The sequence below is a fragment of the Panthera onca genome, chromosome B1 (genome assembly GCF_046562875.1).
Source record: "Panthera onca isolate mPanOnc1 chromosome B1, mPanOnc1 haplotype 2, whole genome shotgun sequence".
NCBI classification, from domain to species: Eukaryota; Metazoa; Chordata; class Mammalia; order Carnivora; family Felidae; genus Panthera; species Panthera onca.
In genome coordinates this window covers 163,869,954-163,891,528 of record NC_138342.1, presented here as the reverse complement: position 1 = coordinate 163,891,528, position 21,575 = coordinate 163,869,954, and the positions used below count along the sequence as shown (strand labels likewise).

Here is a 21,575-nt window from a genome sequence, read left to right as displayed (position 1 = left end):
CAGCACCTAGCTCTTAAATCTGAACTGTTATTATTTTCAGATTCTTTCCCCCTCCTGCTCTTTTCTCTGTACCTCATTGTCACTAGAGTGAAGTATGATGGGCCAGAGGGCAGGGAAGCGGGGTCACAGGGCATGATCTTCCCAGGCTCCAATTCCTAGTGGAATCAACTCTGCCTCCCCCAAGCTGAGGAATCCTTGCTCCAGAGGCCAGGCAAAGTTTGGGGAGCACAGGCCCCTCTGGAATTCTTTAGGCAGGTCAGGCTGGTGACAGGCTACCCATTCTGGCTTTCTCTCCTTAGGGAGAATTTTTCAAATAAGGGAAAGGCCTGAGCAGATCTACTGGTCAGCCATGTAGGGCTCTCTGAACAGGCACTTGGACATCCTTTGGAAACTGAGCCATGGGGTTTGCTGCCAATAGCCAAGCCCATGTGAGCACGTCCAAATGTGAAGTGAGTTTCTTCTCCTAAGCAGCGGGCTGCAGAGGAAGGTTTCCATAATGTGTGGGAGCACTGGACAGAGTGTAGTAAACCAGGCCATTCTGGCAGCGTGTCTCGTACATGTTTTCCAAAATGTGTGTAATTTCCGCCCTGAGTCTGGGCTCCCCAGTCAGCAGCCAGGCAATATGTTCTGAAGTGTCACTTCTGAGCACAGCCAGAGCCCCGCACGGTGGCAAAAATGAAACATGGCAACGGGACATGGGCCAGCACACTTGATGAGGGCGATGCCTTTAGAATTATATTCATGCACCCCATGACCTGTCAACACCCTCTCACCCACAGCAGAGAGATGGGATCTGTTAAGGACCTATCTGCATGACCGCCTTGGGAGTGAGGAAGCCAACTTGCTTGTTCGGCCTGAGCTGGTAGTTTTGTGCTAATGGAAATTGTGGGGAAAAGCCTGGAGGTGCACACTGGGGTGCAGGATCCTTTCCTCCTGCACAGCCCAGGGCTCTTCCCCGCCTATGAAGTGACTGGTTCCAAGGCTGTTTCCACAGGGGCCATGACAGCATGTGGCGAAATGAACAATTTGGCCAACAGCTTAGAACATCTGATTTTTTTTTTCATGGATGTGACTCATTTTAAAATCTGAATTGAATGAATTTCTTTGGATTCCAGTTGAGCCAATGTTTCCTGAGCCTCTGGTGTGTGGTCTGTATCATGCTAACACTCACGTATGTTGTTTTGACCCAGCCATTTGGCCTACTTGAGGAACAAAATCCTGTTCCACTCGAGAGACATGTATTCGTGCTGCTTTGTGCTGGGTGTAGAGATGCTGAGATGAACAAATATGAGGGGACCCCTCATCTCATACTTTTTTCCCTGCCTGGGTAGCCCTGAGTGGGTCCAGAACTGCTCAGCAGACAAAAGCCATTTGCTTATTTTTGAGGCATCGAGTTGTTTAGGAATTCCAGTTCTATTTCTTATCCAAAGACAGAAATGGATACTGAAGTTGAAATTTGTTATTGTACATAAAACATTCTGCTCTCTTCATCTGGTTATTGGCTGAGAGACAGTGACGTTTGGATGCCTGTTTGCTTCTTACTATTGGGAAAATAATCCTGTCCCTTATAGACTTGCCACTGGGTTCGCTCCCCTCTTTTCCCTCCAGCACAGGGGCAGGGTTTCTGGGGCACTGGGCACAGAGACCACTGGGGAGGTTGGGCTTTGTTGGTCCTTCCCTTTGGCAAACTTGGCTTTGAGCTTGTCCATGTTGGGGGGGGGGGGGGGGAGGAGTGCTCCAGAGCACATGATTTGAAAATCAGAGAGGGAGATAACAAATATACTCAAAAGCATGTTGGTTTTTTTTTCACACCAGGAGTGGGGATATACCCGAAAAATCTCAATACTGAAAAAGCAACCCAGAGTGTAAAACCGTTTTCCAAGTTGAGGGTTTGTGAGGAGTCCGGTTCCACTGAGGCTGTGTCAGAGTGGGCTTACAGCTAAAAAGATCCCTTTGGAAGGACAGCCATTATCCAGTCCCAGGAATGAGGGGAACCCCTGTGGGTATATGAAGAGAAAATCCTAGATTCAGCTTTGCTGTCCCCCGCCTCCCCTGCAGTGATCTCGGGTTTAATGCTGGCCCTCTCTGGATTCCCTGTAGCACCTTTCTCATGGGTTTAAAAATAGACTCCGGGGCTGCCAACCCTCTTAAAAGGAACATGATAGAGATCAGTGCCAGTGCTATGGGACCTGATACCCAGCTCTGATCACCTCCCTAAATAGACCCCACACTTGGGATCCCTTGCTCCAGTGAGGGGGGGCGCCCAGGGCTATCCAGCTGGCCACTGGGTGCTCTCCACACAAAATTAAATAGCAAAACAACCCAGACTGTCTTTTCTCCTTTCCCTTTCTTCTCTCACTATTGAAAAGCTTAAGAAGGAATTACAAGGTCTGAGGGGAGTCAGACTGGACTTCTCAGTCCACCCAGTGTAATAGCTGCAGCCCATATTCTGTAAAGTTCCTTCCCAATTAATCAGTAGGTGGAGGGGGTGGGGCTAGTGCAGGGGGGTGCAACAGTGTCTGGATGAGGAATAACATTTTCCCAGCAGTGATGCTCTTAATGGTTTACACAGTCCCCGGGGTGGTTGATGGCTGGCTCCAGCAGCGATAAACGAGCCTGCCTTTCTCAGTAAAGGGTGGAGCTCCTGCTAGGCAGCCTTATCCTCTGTGCCCAGAGTCTCCAGGAGCTGGGGCACCTCCCTGCGTGCATGAGGGGCTGGACAGATAGAAGAATGGTCGAGAGCAGAGTTGTACTTGTCAGCAGGCCGTACTGCAGCCAGCAGCCGGGAAGCCGCAGGGGGAGCTGTCAGACCTGAGGCTCGGCTGTACACACGACTCGAGACTTGTTTCTTCACTGCATTGAAATGGTGCATCAGAAGCCCAACTCCAGTCGTTGTAGCAGAGTGCTGGGGGCTCTTGGGGTCCTGTTCACAGCTGTGAATGTTTGACCTTGGCTAAGCTGTAACAAGGCCCTAATTTTCCAGAATAGAAACAAGATCAGCAACACTCTGGGCGGTGGGAAGGGTTAACCATTGACGGAAGCTTTAGTTGAGAAGAAGGGGAGGAGAGGAGGAAAAGAAGAGATGTTAGTTGTCACTTATTGAGTACCTGCTGTGTGTCCTTAGTGGTGCTAGGCATTTACATTATTATTTTATTATATTATATTATTGTTATTTTTTATTTTGAGAGAGAGAGAGAGAGAGAGAGAGAGAGTACATGCAAGCAGGGGAGGGGCAGAGGGACAGGGAGGGAGAGAATCTTAAGCAGGCTTCATCCTCAGCTCAGAGCTTGATGTGGGGCTTGATCCCATGACCCTGGGATCATGCCCTGAGCTGAAGTCAAGACTTGGACGTTTAACCAACTGAGCCACCCAGGTGCCCCTACATTATTTTCATAATACCTGGAGACGTGAGTCAAGTTATTTTTATTTTACTGATGAAGAAACCAATACTCAGAAAAGTTACTTCCCTTATCAAAATTTACACAGTGCAACTGCAGAGCAGCGGGCCTACTAACTTTGAGTGTTTGAAGGCTGCCCAGAGAAGCAAATAGTGCCATTGTTACTAAGTTAGTTCCATGTCTGAGTTGGAGGGGGATTAGACCAGAGGAGCAGGAGGGGCACATCTGTCCTTGAGTTAATTGAAGGGGGAGAGCAGTAGCTGCTGTCCAGGGCGTGAGGTGACAGGAGGCCTTTCTCTGGAATCCCGGGTCTGCCCTGAATGTCAGCTCTCACATTCCTTTAGACGGGAGCCAGCTTGTGTCCTGGCTGGCCGCTGCCTGCAGCTGCCTGTTCCTGTCCCCCCAAAACATTCTGCGGGAGGCACAGTCATCTGAGAATCCCATGCACCTGGGATCCTTTGCTCCAGGCTTTTGAGCAAAGAGACGTGTTCTCCCAGTTTGTGGAAGAGCTAGATTCTTGGAGGAATTCACTGCAGGGTCCCCATAGATTGTCCTGGGCTCCCACTCCACTCACGGATTTTCTGTATTATACAATGAATTGCTTCCCTTTCTTCTCCTGCACTGTCTCCTCCTGACATAGCTGGATGTGGCCTAGAGGACAGGCTCCACAGCGGAAGCCTCTAGCATCTCATTATGCTCATCAGCCTAGGGAACTGCAGAGACAGTTGGTAAAGTATTTAGCAAGATTGGGAAAAACCTGTAGACCCTATGAACCTATAGGATGGAACAAGGGGTCTTGTGTCCTTCCTGAGAACCTCTGGTTTTTTCTTTAGCTAATCAGTTCCTTTCTGTTGCTTTACTTCGGTTTCAGTGACTGTCACTGGCAGATCTCCTGATACATTCAATACCTGCAATAAAAAGTGCAGCCTTGGGGTGGCTCGGTCAGTTAAGCGTCTGACTTCGGCTCAGGTCATGATCTCATGGTTCATGGGTTCGAGCCCCGCATTGGGCTCTGTGCTGACAGCTCAGAGCCTGGAGCCTGCTTCCTGCTTCCGATTCTGTGTCTCCCTCTCTCTTTGCCCCTCCCCCACTCATGTCCTGTCTCTCTCTGTCTCTCAAAAATGAATAGAAACATTAAAAATAATTAAAAAAAAAAAGTGCAGCCTTCAGGTATGGAAAAAAAAGGAAACTGGCAGGGAGCAGGATGGTTATTTGTCATCTAAAGGTGTGGTGGTGATGGAGGGTAGAGAAGGGACAGTCAGCTCATGGAGAAAATAATAATCCCTTATCTTTCTGAATGCCTAGAGCCCAAAGACACCATGACAAGTCATTTAGTTTATCCTGCTTCTATATGCCATATCAAATGGTGAGTTATCTGTCTCTGCTATCCTGAAGGATTCCCAGCAAAGATTCAGCCCTTTCTGAATAATGAGTTCTATTAAGTCATATCCCCAACAGCTGGAAAGTTCTTCCTGTCTAATGCCTAATGTAAATCTTCTCTACCTCAGTTTTCAACCCCATGACTTACCCTTTCCTTATGACGGTGGGTTTGCCCTTTTCAAACATTGGTAAGCAAGCATTTATTGGGCACCACTGCCCAGCACTGTGCTAATCACACAGGGGAGCAGATGGGGAAGGCGAGGGGGAGGGATTGGGAATACAGAACATTTGAACCAAGCTGCCTCTGCCTGTGAGAAGCTTATAATGGAATCATGGTCACCTGGCTACCACACTTGAGAGAGGCACCATATCATTAGGCCTGTGCTGGGGTTCTAGTGCCAGAAGGAGGACTTTACATCTGAAGGGCCAAATCCTTTATTCTCCTTAGTGCCAGTCACCTCAGCTCCTTCATGTCTGACACTGTTTCCTTTCTTCTCCTCTTGGGCCTTGCCTCTTTGCATATTTAAGTTGTAAAGCCTCAACCTTAATGAGGTCATGGGTAACATCAAGAATTTGTAACAATCCTGGGGCACCTGGATGGCTCAGTCGGTTGAGCGTCCGACTTTGGCTCAGGTCACAATCTTGCCGTCCATGAGTTCGAATGCTGCATGGGGCTCTGTGCTGATAGCTCAGAGCCTGGAGCCTGCTTCCGATTTGTGTCTCCTTCTCTCTCTGCCCCTCCCCTGCTCGCACTCTGTCTCTCTCTCTCAAAATTAAATAAACATTAAAAAAATTTTTTTTTAAAGAATTCTTGCCAGTCCTGGTCAGTTCCTCTGATAGTACCTCAGCATCTTTCCCATTACTCTCACAATGCTATGGGTTGTATTCAGCTTCTGGTCCACTATAACTATCTCGTCCTTTTTCTTTTTGGTTGTGTAAAACCCATAGCATTGGACGGTACAAGGAACACTGGACTTAGGAGCTTTAATATCTAGGTACCAAAATTAGACTAGGGATGTTTTCCTATTTTAACTTTGAATATTTCACTTTACTTGCAAGGTCTTAGTTTATCTCACTTTTAAAACAGATATTCTGGGAGTGCCTGGGTGGCTCAGTCGGTTAAGCGTGCAACTTCAACTCAGGTCATGATCTCACAGTTTGTGGGTTTGAACCCCATGTCAGGCTCTGCGCTGACAGCTCGGAGCCTGGAGCCTGCTTCCAATTTTGTGTCTCCCTCTCTCTTTGCTCCTCCCCCACTTGTGCTCACTCAGAAATAAAAAAAAAAAATAAAATAAACAGTTACTCTGTATATAAAGAACTGTCAAAACTCAATAATAAAACAAACAACCTGACTTAGAAGTGGGCAAAAGGTTTGAACAAATATGATACCAAAGAAGATATGTGGATGGCAAATAATCCTCTGAAAAGATGTTTAACACCATTAGCTATTAGACGAGTGCAAATGAAAGCCACAGTGAAATACTACTGCACATCTACTAGTATTTCTAAATTAAGATTGGCCATACCAAGTATTGGCAGGGATGTGGACCTACTGGCACAAGGGAGGGATCATGATGTAGGAGGAAATTTTTGGAGGTGATTCTGGAGGTTCATTATCATGACTGTATCATGATGGTTTTATGGGGGTATACATATACCAAAACTTACCAAATTGTACATTTTAAATACACTGTTTATGGTATGGCAATCAAACCTTAATGTAGCTGCTAAAAAAGTGGTCTGTGTTTCATGGTGCAGTCAGTTGTATCGGTTTTTGAAAGTAGTCTGCATATTCTTTATCTTCCATTTGAGTAGGGCGTTTTCTCTCTCTCTAAATATTAATGTTGAGTGGTGCTTTAGAATCCCTTGAGATACTACACTGGGCTATTATCAGGGCTGTTCCAGTAACCATAATTTATTAATTGAAGCTCTCTATGTAGAGGATTTTAGCATATCTGAGAGACAGTTTTAAGAGGCACGGGACAAGAGACCTGTAGGGACCTGTGTGTTAACAACGTGTGCATGGGGAGAGAAGGGCTGGGGTGACTTCCTATACTCAGACCTTGCCCTTTGGTACACCAGTGCAGGTGTTTTCCACCCCCCTTTCAGAGGTGGCCTATCCTGAAGTTCATCCTCTAATGATGTTGAGGGTCTCAGACCTAGAAAGTTCTGATGCTGCAGTCTTCAAATACCAGGTTTTTTTTTTTTCCACTCACATGGAGAGGATTTGGTTGCATTATACACTTCAGATCCTCTCTGTTTTGACAACATATGGACCTTTTCTCTTGATCTTTATTTATCCCACTTGTTTGGGACTTTTCTTTAATTGTTGAATGGCTTTGAAGAGCACTTTACTTTGGAAAACACTCTCAGAGTTTTTTTCTAACCTTCAGGAGCATGCTGCACATTATCTATTCCTGGCCCTGAGTACACTTTTGTTAGGAATCTTGCCAGTGCTGTTAATGGAAGGGCTTTGGGTCAGCTGTACCCTCCATTTACTGGTGGGGACCATGGTCCTGACTCTACCTGTCTGGGCTCAGTTCCTTTACAAGCTAAAAGCATCGTCTACCTTATGGGGTGGCTGTGAGGATTAATTAAGGTAAGGCAATATGTCCATCACCTAATAGGTGCTCAGTGTGTTAATTCCTCGCCAACACACACACAGCTCGGCCATACCTATGTGTCAGGGCAGGAGGGGTGGAAAAAGAGCATTTAGTGTTATTTGAAGAGAACATGAAGCCGGGCTCATGATATAACATCCATGGTCTGAACAAGCAATCTTGCCCCCCGGGGGGGGGGGGCAATTACCTGGCATTGCTTTTGCTGACCACTTCTAGTCACCTGTTCTTAATAATCTCGCATAGCCCCCAAGGCTTGGCCACCTCCCCTCCACGCCCCACCCCCAGATGTTTTTGACATCTGCCCCTGAAATGACCTCAGGAGAAGGTGAAGATGGTCCCGGAACAGAAAACTGGGAGCTTACTCCAGCCGATGTTTCATTAACACTAGCAGACTTGAGGGATGAGGGAGATAGTAATAACAGATCTGTGTACTGCCTCTCAGCTTCATTTCGCATCGCGGCTCTCTGGCAGAATCTGGAATAGGCTGATTAGCTGGTATCTCAGGACACGATGTAAGAGCTCAAAACATGCAAATTGGTTATGGGGCATAAATAGACTTTGCTGAGCTCACCCTGGCCGTCTTTGCAGGCTCCGGGGCCGTTCACTAGGGCAGTCGGGGCGGCAGGAGGCAGGGAGGGAGCGCCATGCAGCTTGGAGCTCCTCACCTCCATTGGACGTGTGTGCCTCCCTTCTGCAGCGGCAGGACGCTCGTTCCTCGCCCGGCCGGCCGGCACCTGCAGCTCGGGCCGCACCCCCACCCGCGCCCTCCACGCACCCCCTCCTCCGGGCTTGGCAGCAGGTGCCTTCTCTCCGGAGATCGCTTCGCATTAACTTTCCCACCGGACATAATAATGGAGAGAAAATGAAGAGATCCTATTAGCGGCTGGCTGGCTGGCTGGCTGGAGGGCGGCCGGGCGGCCGGGCGCAGGGTCCGGGCGCCCGAGCCCGAGCCCGAGCCCGAACCCGAACCCGAACCGAGCGGAGGGAGCCTGTATTTTTAGCCAGATGCCGCGTAACTTGCTGGCGCTCCCAGCGCCGCCGAGCAGATAACGGGGGAGGGGGAGCAGGGAGCCGGGCTCGGATTTCAGCGCGGGCGCCGGACGATGGCAGCGAGACAGGGCAGGTCCGGTCCAGACTCTGCGGTGAGTGGACGGCCTGCTCGCGGCCGCTCGGGCGGGGAGCTCGGCGCGCGTTGGGCGGCCGCCGTGCGGGGTCCGGGCCGCAGCGCCCCTGGCCGCCGGCTGCGGGTCCTGCCCGGCTCGGCGGGCGCCAACTTTCGGGCGGGTGCGGGGACGCGCCCCGGTGGCCCTTCTGCTGCCTCACGCCAGCCGGGCGCCGAGGCTTCTAGCAGGATCCAGAGGAAAATTCCTTTGGCCTGGAGGCTACCGCCGCGCAGGGGCCGGTGGCGGGAGGCGGCCCCGACCTGTGGCCGGCCGGGGCGAGGCGGCGCACGCGGGAGCGCGGGGAGGAGACCGGGGCGCGCGGGGCCCTCGCCGAGGCCGTGTCCCCTCGCCCCGGAGGACAGTCCTGCCCAGCGGGTTCTGCTGCGGGGGGCGCCTCGCTGCCCCTCGCGGGGACCCACCCGCACCCGCGGGGATGCCACGGCCCTGGCCTCAGCCGGAGAAGGGGCCCCATCGCCCTCCACACATCTGACCCCTCAACCTTAGAAACACTAGTGCCCGGAGGTCCAGAGCCAGCGGGAAATGAATGGGGATGAGAGCAATGTTGTGTGCTGGGGAGCCCCTGCTTTCCCTGTACCCTGTCATCCTCCGGCCTCCCGGGCGGCTGTGTAACATCCTTGTTTTGGCAATGGGGAAATTGAGGTCTGGGAACTTGTGTGAGGCATAGCATCAAGTGGCAGAGTGGGGCTCACGCGAGGTCTTCCCAACATCAGGGTCCACTCTGGCTGCTCACACATCACTGCATCACCCAGGTTGTAAGGTCGGCCTTAGGAAGTGCCCAGGAATGGGCAGGGTTCTTCCCAAGGCCTGGCGGTTGTGTTGGGAGATTATAAGGGAACCAGGAGCCCCTGCTTGCATATTTTATTTCCTTAATGACACCTTTAATATGTTCATTCTATCTTTGCCAATGGCAGTCTATCTGACTGGGGCTCCTGGAGACAGTTTGTGAGGCTTTACCAGCACAACTTTTTGGAAAGAAAAATGAAAAACTTAATGAAAACACGCACTGTGGTCCAGGGTTCACTTCTGATGCTCCTAGTCAGGCCCAGGGTTTACATCTGATGCTCTGTAGTCAGTGGGATAAAGGCAGGGGCCACACAGGTGTGCACACTGGCTGGTGCTGCGTTTTCTTCCTGAGAGGCCTAACAGGGGCCTAGGACTAGCCAGGTGCTGAGTAAGAAAGAACTGTCAGATGTGGAGGGCAATCCCTGAATACGAGCAGACAGCTCTGCATCTGGAACTTGGCCTCCCTTAGTCTTCTGGATGTGCTGCAGCAACCCCAGGAAAGAATCTAGAATCTGTTCCCAGGAGTCCTGACAGTGGCCTTGTTAAAGAAACTGCATTTTGCTCAAACAAAATCCCTGGGGAACGATCCGTTATCTATATTATCTTATCAATGTTTACTGATAGTAGCTCAGTTTCCATTCATCTTTTTAGACATGAACGTTGCACTTAAAAGGCCTTGAGAAAGTAATTCATGATTTGTTTTGGGGAACCTTGGGCCATCTCCAGCCCCAGGGAAGGTATAAAGAGGCCCTGGGACTCTCTTACTTAACCTGAAACTCTACTTTGCTTGGCCTCTGGTGTTTTTGAAGCCCTCACTGCTCATGTGTTACAGGCATGCTGACATTTAGCAGTGTGCTTCCGGCCTCTCCCTCCCAGGACACTGGAGCCCCCTCGGCTACTTATCTATTGCTATATTCGTATCACCCCACTCAGGAAGTGCAAGTTTAATAATAGTCTGGGTGTCTCAGGTAACCAAGGGTTCACCTCCCTTTTCCGAGCAGCCCTTGATGAGAACTCGAGTCCTTTCCTTTCCCCTCCATTACTTCCTCTGAAGTGAGGGCCAAAGTGGGCTCTGAGTGCAGGTGGAAGCTTCTCTCCTCCAAAGCTGAACTTGAGAGGAACATTATGAGCACTAAAAATGATTGGCCCAAGAGGCAGTATAGCACAGGAGTGAAGAGAAAGACCTTAGAGTGTGGCTACTTGGATTCAGCTCCTGGCCAAGCCATGTATTAGCTGTGTGACTCTGGATAAGTTACTTAACTTCTCTGTGACTCAATCACCTCACCTGTGCAAAGGAGACAATAAGTATACCTGCCTCATGGGATTATTGGGAGGAGCAAATGAATTAGTTTATGTAAAGTGTCTAAAATGTAGTAAGGCCTTTAGAAAGGTAAACTTACTTTGTTATGAAAGGAAGTTCAGGGACATCACATGGATTAACCAGCATGGATGTGGGCTGAGGGCACAACAAAAACCCCTTCCTGCCCTCAATGCAGGCATGAGCAATTTTCTCACAGGTGAAATTAGCTTGAAATGAAACTCAAGATGAGGAAGGGGCGAAGACACAAGCAGGCAGGTTTAGCGGGGTGCCCAGAGTTCCTCGGTGGTGATGCTGGGTTCAGGGCCCTTGTGGACTGGTTTTCTGGAACACGGTGAACAGCTTCTGCTAGGTCCTTTATCTAGTTCCCTCCAACAGAGAGGTCTCTCCGAGGCTGCCCCACATCCCAGGGACAGATGGGACTTGGGGAGAGCCAGGAATTGTGCTCCAATTTATCAGAGCTCAGAGACAGTCTGGTTAGTATTTGGTCATTATCGCCATCATTATTTTCCTGGTTAGTATTTACACTGGTAAACATTCTAAATGGATCATGTTGGATTCATTTGACTCTCTTTTCTGCCCTATTGGATTACACACACTGTTCCTGGATGCACCAGGAAATTGCACCTGGGACAGGTCATTGAATTGGAGGTAATTGAATTAGATGGATGAGCAGCATGGGCTCAGAAGAACAAAATGGTGAGAATGGGCCTCATATTCCAACCCAGGGTCATTTGCTCTATAGGTTAAATGTTCTCTGGCACCTGGGAAGTGTTCACTGAATGCTAGTGGAATGAATTAGTGAGTACGTGCGTGCATGCATGAATGACCCCTTTATAACTCTGTCATTTGTTTTTCAAATCATGAGGGCAGGGACCTATATTCTTATTTTTTATTCTATTTCTCTTTGCCCTAGCAGAATCCTGGACTTGAAATAGGACCTCAGCAAATATATTGTACAATTAAACTGAGTGATACACAGAGGGAGTGACACCATTATCTATAATTCACCTGTAAGATACCCTGAGGATCCTGCTAATGTCCTGACTACTCTATGCCAGAGAAGACCAAACAGAAAATGAAAAGGCCTTAGCAATTGAACTTCACCTCTAACTGTATAGGTGACTTTAGCCAGTCACTTTATTCTCACCTTTGGTTTTATTATCCCCAAAAGGAAGGAGTGGGACTAGATGATCCCATCCTAGAGGCCTGTCTTGGCCTTAACACAGCCTTCAGGGTTAGAGCTGGGGCCTGCCTGGGACCCTTCCCCTGCCATGGATTAACTGTTTGATTGGTCAAGGCATGTGGTTCCTTCCAGCCCCTACAATCTGTCAGGGCTGCCTGGACACCCCTCAGGCTTGAGATTGCTGAGAGTGCATCTCGGGATCAAGGGCAGTGGAAGGGTGTGGGCTTTCATCAGGGAGTCCTGGGCTGAATCCCCGACAGTTAATTGCAGAACTTGGGCAAGTTATTAACCTTTCCAAACCTCAGCTTCATTAACTCTTAAATGGGGATGATAATTATACATACCTCACCGGTTGTGATAAGGATGGAAAGATACCCTGTTGATAAGACGCCAGCTCAATGACTGGTGTTAATGCTATAATTTCATTATTATGTCACACAAGCTATACAAACTACTTCACCTTCCTCAGCCTCGTCTGGATTGGGCTTCCCTTCCCCTCTATTTATCTGCTTCTCTGTCTGTAATAAATATTCTGCCTCACTTCCCAGAGTCAGTACTCTGAACAAACAGTGTCATTAGTGATATTGCATTTCTCTTACCCATCATGCTCAGGTTTTCATCCAAAGTCCTGTTATTCTGCTGCAGAAGATAGTTTGGGGAGGTGGGCTAGGTGGGAGACGTGTCTCTCAAACATTCTCATTCTTAGGGAGTAATTTAGTATTTTTCCTAATAGTTGAATCCAGACAGACTTTCTGATTCAGCAGGCACAAGTAGACTTCTCTCTGAGCTATTAAACCTTGAGTCTGATTTCTCTGGGAATCCAGCTTATGGGGAACCAACAGAACGATCCTCACTTCTGAAATATTTCCCCTACCACAGATGCCTAGCCGAGGAACCCTGGGGACATTAGGTGCCTTGTGTTTTAGGCCAAGGGAGATCTTGGCCTAGTAGACCATGCTTTGAAGGATTTCCAAAGAGGTATAAGATTTGGTCCCTGTCCCCAAGAAGCAAAAAATTTGGCTGGGGAGACAGAGAAAGATATATTTAAAATACATTTTTAAAATAAAAAACCAAACTCCTGCGGCACTTGGGTGGCCCAGTTGGTTAAATGTCTGACCTCAGCTCACATCACGATCTCAGTTTGTGAGTTTGAGCCCCACATCGGGCTATCTGCTGTCAGCACAGAGCCCGCCTCAGATCCTCTGCCCACCACTGCCCCCATCCCCCCGTCTCTCTCTCTCTCTCAAAAATAAATAAACAAATTTTTTTTTTTAAATCAAGCTTCTATTTCTAGATTTAAAGATGGTAAATATTGAGTATCCAAGGACAGCATCTTAGAGGAGATAGGAGCTGATTTGGACCTGAACTGGAATTAGCAAACGAGAGTGTCAAAGGGCTTCAGGGTCCCACGAATAATCTGGGTGTGGGCCTGGAAGCTGACGGCCTGGGAATGCCATGGGAAGACAGAGGAGAGAAGAGCAAGGGGCTCTTCTGCTGGCTATGTTGGGGGACTGTGAAATCCAAGTGTGTGTATGTTGTGAGTAGGTGAACACAGAACTTGGGTTTGAGCTTATATAAGGGAGTAGGGTGGGGGCATGTGGGGTCCTGGAATGTGGGAGGATTGGCAGGAAATGGCGAGGCAGGGGTGGAGTGGGGTTGGCTGAGGGTCAGAGAAAGGAAGCAAGTCCTGGAGGCCTGAGGAGGCAAGATGGGAGGGACAGGGACAGTCCCCCAGGGTGGAGGACCAGACGTATGGTGAAGGTAGTGTCTGTAAGGGTGGAGAGTCTTTTCTGCCATGGGTGAACTGTTTAATTGGCTAAGACATAGAGCCCTGATTTGGGGAGAGGATCAAGGTTTCATTGTAGAATATTGTGTGAGATCGTATTTAGGGTGAGCTTCAGTAGTGTGTGTATCAGTGCGCTGTGGCTGCTGTAACAAATCACCATAGACTTGCTGGCTTGAGACAGGTATTTCTTCTCTGGAAGCGAGAAGTCTGAAGTCAAGCTGACACAAGGCCATCCTCATTCTGGAAACTTTCGGGGGAAATTGCCTCTTCCAGCTTCTGCCCGTTGGTGGCTTCCTTGGCTTGTGGCCACACCATTCTGACATCTGCTTCAGTCTTTCCGTCAAGTTTTCTTGTGGGCGTGTGCGTCTCCTCTTGTATCTTTTAGAAGGATACTTGTCAGTAGATTTAGGGCCAACCTAGGTAATCTAGAACAGTCTTATCTCAAGACCCATAACTTCATTGCATCTTCATAGCCTCTTTTTCCAAATAAGGTGACATTGCCAGGTTCCAGGGATTAGGGCACAGACATATCTGTTGGGGCCACCGTTCAATCCACTACAGCATGTGCTCTGAGGAGGGAGCATGAAGGAAGGAGACAGAGTATCCCCAAATGGAGAGGAAACCATGAGGTATGGGTGGGTCTTCTGGAGGACTGGCACCACATGCTTCATGGATGGCCTGTCATGTGACAATACTTACACAATAAACTCGACCTGAGTGTGCACTGTGTGCCAAGCACAGAGCTCAGCACTTGTGCTGATGGGATAATTATAATAATCTATAATAATCCATATTATTTCCTTTCAGCTTCACAGCAAAGGTATGAGAGAGGCTGTTGGGCTCTTGCTCTGAGCCAGCCCCTCACCCCGACAGAGCTCTTGCTCTGCATTTGTCTGCACTCGCTGACTTTATTTGATTGTCCTCACCTCTCATGCTCTCTGGCTGTCATTCATCTTTAACACAAGCAAATGTTCTGGTGGCGGGGTCTTGATGTGTGTGGGGTAGGTGGCCGGGCGACGGCTATGGCGGGGAACTGCTGTACTCTCACGCAGGAGAGCTCCTGAGAGAGACACCTGACAGCTAAAGCCCACGTTAAGTTGACAGCAGAAAAGGAGGTCGAGCTCATAGATTTCAGAGCCGGGCTGTGCTTCTTACCTGTCGTGTGACTTGGCCCAAGTCACTTCTGCTCTCTGTGCCTCGGTTCCTCGTCTGTAAAATGGGGACCACAATACCCGTTACTTCTTGGGGTTTTCAAAAATGATGATTAAATGCATGTCGATGTGGGTATGTAAACATATATTAAGTGTGAAGTGCTGGGAGTGGTTCTTAGTGCATAGTAAGTAAGTGCTATGTGCTGTATACTTAACCAAAACCACAGAAGAGTGCCGAAATGCATGTGTTGGGTTCCTGTGATGCCAGCATCTGTGGCTCCCTGGGGTCAGGCGCTATGTGATACAGGTTCCTCTGTGAGGACGAGGAGCCCTTGGGAACACTGACACAGGCAGTGCTGAGCCTTCGATGTTGGAACCGGGTCTCTCTCAAAGACTGGTCTGTCCTAGGTCCTAGCCAGGAGTGCTTGCTTGTAAGGATACCAAAGAGAAGGGACGGTCGCCTCGAAGGCAGCCTCACGTTCCAGATCTGAGAGCATTCCAGACAGGGACTCTAGGCCCATCTTACAGCTGGGTGCCATGGTGGGCACCAGGGTGCCGTAACAGGAGGGTGCAGTGACCTTGGCCCTTTCTCGCAGCCCTGGGCTTGAATGGGATCTTCAGGTTGTTACCACAGAGCACGCTCACAGCCGGCTGTTTTTCCTCACAGGCCGATGCGGCTACCAGCTTTCTGAGAGCAGCAAGATCGGGTAACTTGGACAAAGCTTTGGACCACCTGCGGAATGGCGTAGACATTAACACCTGTAACCAGGTAACTGGGATGGGGGCAAGCACGTGGTCTCTGGAGAGAGGCTCTTGTCTGATGCCATTTTCTGACAGCTTTAATCTGCCTCTATTAACCTTTTCCCAGTGGCCATAAAATTCCCCAAGGGCTTCGCCTGCTGAAGGCCCTGACCTTGGTGTTCACATCCCAGATGCAGTCCAGGGCCCTGCAGAGAAGGACCTGATGCCTGAACAGTGTGGGCCGGGCCCAGCCTCCATCCCCTGCTGCCTCTTCCCTCAGAAGTTGCCTTGGTCCCTGCTGTGGTCTTAGAATATATGGCCTTTGAAAAGGGGCAGGAGGAAGGGCCTTTGAAGGATGTTGTATCAGTGGTGACATTCAATCTCCTTTGTCCACTAGCGGCCTTTGTGGGTTCTCGCTGAGCTTAGAAGGAAATAGTGATGACGCCTCCCTTGCTCTGTCAGGTGTTGATAAAAGCGAGTCTGGCTCAGGCTGAGAGCCAACGTGGCTTGAATGGATTCTTTGGAGGTTCCCAGTGCTATGCGATGGGTTCAGTTTCAGGACGGGGTAGTATGGAAACTTAATGTGTTCAGGACAGATTGGAGGGCCAAAAATCAGGTTTTGGGCCAAATATTTAGGAATTGACTGAACAGAGAAGAAAGTATGGTCTAGAAAGAGAACAGGGGTACAGCTCGGGAGTGTGGATTGGATGACTTTGGTGTGGTTTGTCTGGTTTGGCCAGCCAATTAAGTTGTTGGGGTACGTGTGCTAATTCAGTTTCTGATGTAGAATAAATATATCAGTTATATATATATATATATGTATATATATATATATATATACGTATATATATATATATATATATATACATATATATATATACGTATATATATATACATATATATATATATACATATATATATATATGTATGTATATATATATATATACACTACCATTTTAACCATTAAATTGTTTTTAATTGTGGTGAAATACACATAACATAGAATTGACCATCTTAACCATTTTTAAATGTACAGTTCAGTGGAACTGAGTGCGTTCACCTTGTGGTACAACCATGACCACCATCCATCCCCAGAACTCTCTTCATCTTGCAGAACAGAAACTCTGTATCTGTTAAACAGTAGCTTCCCATCCCTGCCTCCCCCAGACCCTCACAGCCATGAATCTACCTTCTGTCTCTGTGAATTTGACTGCTCTAGGTCCCCCATGGAAGTGGCATCATGCGGTATTTCTCCTTTCATGACTGGCTCGTTTGGTTAGCGTCTTCGAGGCTCATCGTGTTGTAGGGGGCTAGATGGCTTTTACAGGCCAGCAGGGCCAATTCCCGGGAGGCAGGTTAACTTTCCCAGGCAACATGCCCCTCTCCCCCTGCCTTCTCAGCCTCTCTTCCCTGTCCCCTCCACCCTGCTTAAAATGCCATGTACCCCTTGCTCTTTCTCTCAGGGCAAGACCCCATTTGGATTCAGTTGGTTTTCTGTGGTATAAATTCATTAGCCACAAGATCGGAGGGGATGCAGCAGGTGGTGTGTGATGGGAAGTAAAAATAGGTGTGATATAGGGCGCCTGGGTGGCTCGATCGGATGAGTGGCCGACTTTGGTTCAGGTCATGACCTCACTGTTCATGAGTTCAAGCCCCACATTGGGCTCTCTGCTGTCAGCACAGACCCCACTTCGGATCCTCTGTCCCCCACCCTTTCCCCGCTAGTTCTCTCTCTATCTCAAAATAAATAAGCAAACAAACAAAACAGTGGGTGTGATATGAAGCCCATGGCAGTGAACTTCAGAGGGGAGAGGAGCATGTGCCCTGGACTTGAGTCTGTGGATGGGGGAGGGGCAGCAAGCCCTCCCCCTTTTCTCCCATCCCTCCACCAGAGTGTACTGGCACACACTGAGGACATCGGCGGTGACTCTAACCAAACACACAGAGCCCAGGCTTGGCCTTTGGAAAACAGACTGAAACTGCGAACCCATTTCTTTCAAGGGAAGAGGATGTAGGTACAAAAGTGTGGGGGCAGGGAGCACATCCTGGGATCAGAGTGGCTCAGGAGAGGAGGCCCCTGTTTCAACACCGCACCCTGGAAACAGCTGTAGCTGTGTTGTCCCAGCCCCTCCCCTCCCCTCCCATGGCCGAGGGGATTGCTCTCTCTCCCCACCTGGAAAGTTCTGAGGCTTTCTCTGTTCTGGCTGCAGCAGCAGAAACACAGAGGAGGGTTTCTCCGCAGTGCAGTCCTGCCTGAGGAGCACCAAACCTTCAGAGACCTTCCAAGGGTTAAGATGCCAGCTCTCAGAGGAATCTAGCTAGCAGAAATGGGGACAACTGGATGCTCATCAGCCTTGAGCCAGGGCTCATTTTCGGTGTGAAATTGGAAGATTTTGATGACAACCAGGAAATGGCTTTGTCCTGATTGGTCTCCTGCTGGTGAGGCCCTGGGTGTAACTGGCCTGTGCCCCTGCTGTCTCTTCTCAGAGTGCCTCCTGGGTTCATCTTGGGCTCGGAGAGCAGCCGGCCCTGAGGCATTATTGCACTTTACGGACACTATTTCAGATGGGCTCAGTGCCAGTGACAGGTAGCGCTTAGCCCCGTGAGGACTGAAGAGAAGGTCTAGTCTCAGACTGGTGTCTGCAGTCCTGGCTGTGCCCAGCCTCCCTGTTTCAAAGAGGAACCAGCTGCAGGCATGGAAGTGAATGTCAGAGAGAAGAAAAGGGGAGGATTCGTGGTCCTGCAAAGCCCCTCTTGGCTGGCTTGTCCCCAGGGCTCCTTTCCTCGCTGCCCACATCCTGGACCCAGTAGGTCTTTGTCTCCTGCTGTGTGGCTGCCGCAGAGGCAGGAGGTGCAGACAGTGGTCTCTGGGAAGTGCCTGTGCTGCCAGCCTCGTTCTGGCTTTAGCAGGCAGTTCAGCCTGTGCTCCTGAGTAAAGGACAGGGAGCGGGGGAAGGATAATAGTGGCCGAACTGCCACCCTCATTAAACACATTAGTACAGCTATGGGGACAGTGCTGTTGCTTTATATTGTGCACAGGGACAGCATCGTGATGGGACTAGAGCATTCTTCTCCTCGAAACATGCATTCATTGTTTTGAGATGATAGAAACAGGCTCTTGTCCTGGGGTCATGGCTTGAGGATATGCTTTTGCTTGAATCTTTTGAGCCGGTGGACTGTGATAGCAGTAATTCATCCAATGCTAATTCTTACATAAGTAACACACTTTCAAACAGTATGTTTTGTGGAAAGAAGTGCTGCTCGCCATAATAGGAAGTAATTACGCTAAGTAGTGTAAAAAGAGGAACTGGCTTATGTAAGAGACATCTGAGTATTCAGGGCAGTTTCCTTAATGCATGGATTACATCTCCTAATTTGTATCATCATCATCATTATATTTCTAGAAAAGAACAAATTCACACGTAAGGGCACTCATGTGTGCACACACACACCAGTATCTTGAGATGAAGGCCTGATTCTTTCACTTATCCAAGCATTTAGACCCATGTGGCCAGTGTCTTCCTGTACCTCTCTACATGTGTACAGGAGTGCCAGGCTTTAGAGATTTAATAGTACAAAAAAAAAAAAAAAGCCCTAGTCCTCATTTTCTCTGAACTGTAGTCTACTGGTAGCGAGAGCTATTAATCAAACAATCACATAAATAGACAGGTGTGTTCAGAACTGTGGAGGAATAGGATTTTTTTGAGAATATATGAGACTAGACCTAAAGTTGGAAGTCAGAGAAGACTACCATGAGGAAGAGAAAGTTGAGCTAAGGGATGAGTAGAAGTTAATGATGTGAAGGATCGTAGTGCTCCTCTGGAGAGAACAGCCTGTGCAAAGTCCCTGAGGCAGGAAAAAACGTGGAAAGTTTAAGGAAGGCCAGAGTGGCTGCAGCGCAGAGGCAGGAGGGTCCAGATGAGGCTGGAGAGGTGACGTTGGGATTGTGGTGGACCTTATAGGCAGGGGCAATAATCATAATAACCAACAACTGGGACAGCGGGTCCCAGGGCCGGAGCAGTGTGTGTGTGTGTGTGTGTGTGTGTGTGTGTGTGTGTGTTAGCCTGCTGTGCCATGCTATAGTTGCTGATTGAGGAGAAGAATCTGGGGGAAGGGACAGAGTGGCCAGAGCAGCAGTGGTGGGAGGTACTTAAGAGCTTGAGACAATGGCTAGTGGAGGTATTTCAGCCAGTTGAGAGGGATGGAGGTATTTCAGCTTTTTAACAACCCGGGCAGCTGTTTCTGCACGTCCCAGGAGAATGTCCACCCTGCTTACAGAAGCCATGTTAAGGATTCTGATATTTATCCCAAGAGCAGAGGGAAGCGAGCCACAGATTCAAGCACAGGGGTGACGTGATCAGAGGTGTGCTTTGAAGGATTACACTGGCTACTGTACAGAAGACAGATGGAAGGGCCCAGGGATGGAGTGGGGAGGCCGGTCATGAGACTGTCACACCCTTCTGGGAGAGAAATGTGAGTAGCTGCGATAAGGGTCAGGGCTGCGGAGACGGAACAAAATGAGCAGGCCTGGGCAGTGAATGGTGTGGGCGAAAGCAGGGAAGGAGACTTGGAGAATGACCCTCAGATGTCTGCCTTGTGCAGGGGCTGAAGGGCGGCCCCGCTCACGGAGACCAGGAACACTAGCGTGGCCTCAGTGCATGGAAATAGGGCGAGGACACAAGGTCAGGGCTGTGCGGAGATCCCGCTGAGGAGTCTTTAAGGAATCTGAGTGAAGATATATAGTAAGCAATTGGATATTTAAGCCTGGAGCTCAGATAAGAGATCCAACCCAAAGATAGATATTTGGAAGTCATTCAGCCTTCGAGGAAGTCAAATTCTGGCGTTGGCTGATGTAAACAGGGACAGGAGACATGTTGAATATAATCCCACCAGAGTCTTTGTGGGGGTTATTCCATGTGTGTTTGTTAAACACCTACTTTGTTCCAGGTGCTATTCTAGGCACTTGAACATGATAGACAAACTAGACAAAGTCTGTGCTCCTGTGACATTTATATGCTGGTTAAAAAGAGTCACTAAGCAAGAAAATGAACAAATGTAGAATGTCTGCTAATGAGAGGTACCATGGAGGAGAAAAGTAAAGGTGCCTGTTTTAGATGGGGTCGTTAAGGAAGGCCTCGCTGAGGAGATGATTTTTGAGAGATTTAAAAGGAGGAAAGAGTCACGTGGTTTCTGGGAAGAGCAATCCTGGAAGAGGGGCAGAGAGGTACAAAGGCCCTGGGGGCAAGAGTAAGCTTGGTGTCTGGGGAATAGCAAAGACTGAATCTTGAAGGGCTTGAGGCCATCGTGAGGACTTGGATTTTCCTCCAAAGATGATGGGAAGCCATTGGAAGCTATTACACGAGAGACCCTCAATCCAGTTTAGGTTTTTAAATGATCACCCTGGCTCCTGGGTGGAGAATAGACTTGAGGCACAGAGACCAAAGCAGGGAGGCTGGCCGGGAGTCCCATGCAATGGACCAGGTGAATCCACATGGTGGCTTGGAATAAGGGAAAGACAGGGGAGGTGTTGAAGCCAGAGGACTTGCCTCCCTAGCCTTGTGGAGTGTGGTTGCCCTGGTTTGTGGTCTCAACGCATCAGCACAGGGGCCTGTAAGAGCCAGGGCCCACCTGCTCAGCCTAGGATCACGTGCCAATGTCAGTTTCATATGTCCAATTTCCAGAATTATTACTTACAGCAAGTCAAAACATTTTATTATAGAGGCCATAGAAATTACAAAACATATTTTCTGGAATGAACTAATTGACCTTACATATTTACCAGTTAGCCAAATAAAAAGAAAACAAGAGGAGAGCGAGTCAGAGTCTGTGTTCTCCTGAATTCCTAGAATTGTTGGGTGAACATAGATGTACCACTGGGAACCACAAGCTGTAATTCCATAGGCAAAAAGCCTCACTGTTTGTTTTCTCTTCTGTTCTTATAACTCTAACAAACACTGCTCTGTTGGCCTTCCTGATAGGAGAGAAAGTTACTTGAGACCACAGGAGAAAGTTTCACACCCAAAAGAG

At 48.9% G+C, this 21,575-nt stretch overlaps 1 protein-coding gene across 19 annotated transcripts in view; it reads left to right on the top strand.

Annotated features, from left to right (window-relative positions):
• The window catches only part of ANK1 (ankyrin 1), a 218,852-nt gene that overhangs the window by 103,290 nt on the left and 93,987 nt on the right, over positions 1 to 21,575 (top strand). For 17 of the 19 annotated variants that reach the window (XM_060653467.3, XM_060653473.3, XM_060653472.3 and 14 more), the window contains exon 2: positions 15,475 to 15,576. In XM_060653467.3, the coding sequence (XP_060509450.2) occupies positions 15,475 to 15,576 (102 nt within the window). Of the gene's footprint in view, positions 1 to 7,993; positions 8,542 to 15,474; positions 15,577 to 19,909; positions 20,022 to 21,575 lie in introns of those variants that run through there. The other 2 variants (XM_060653463.3, XM_060653474.3) reach the window with 2 other exon arrangements.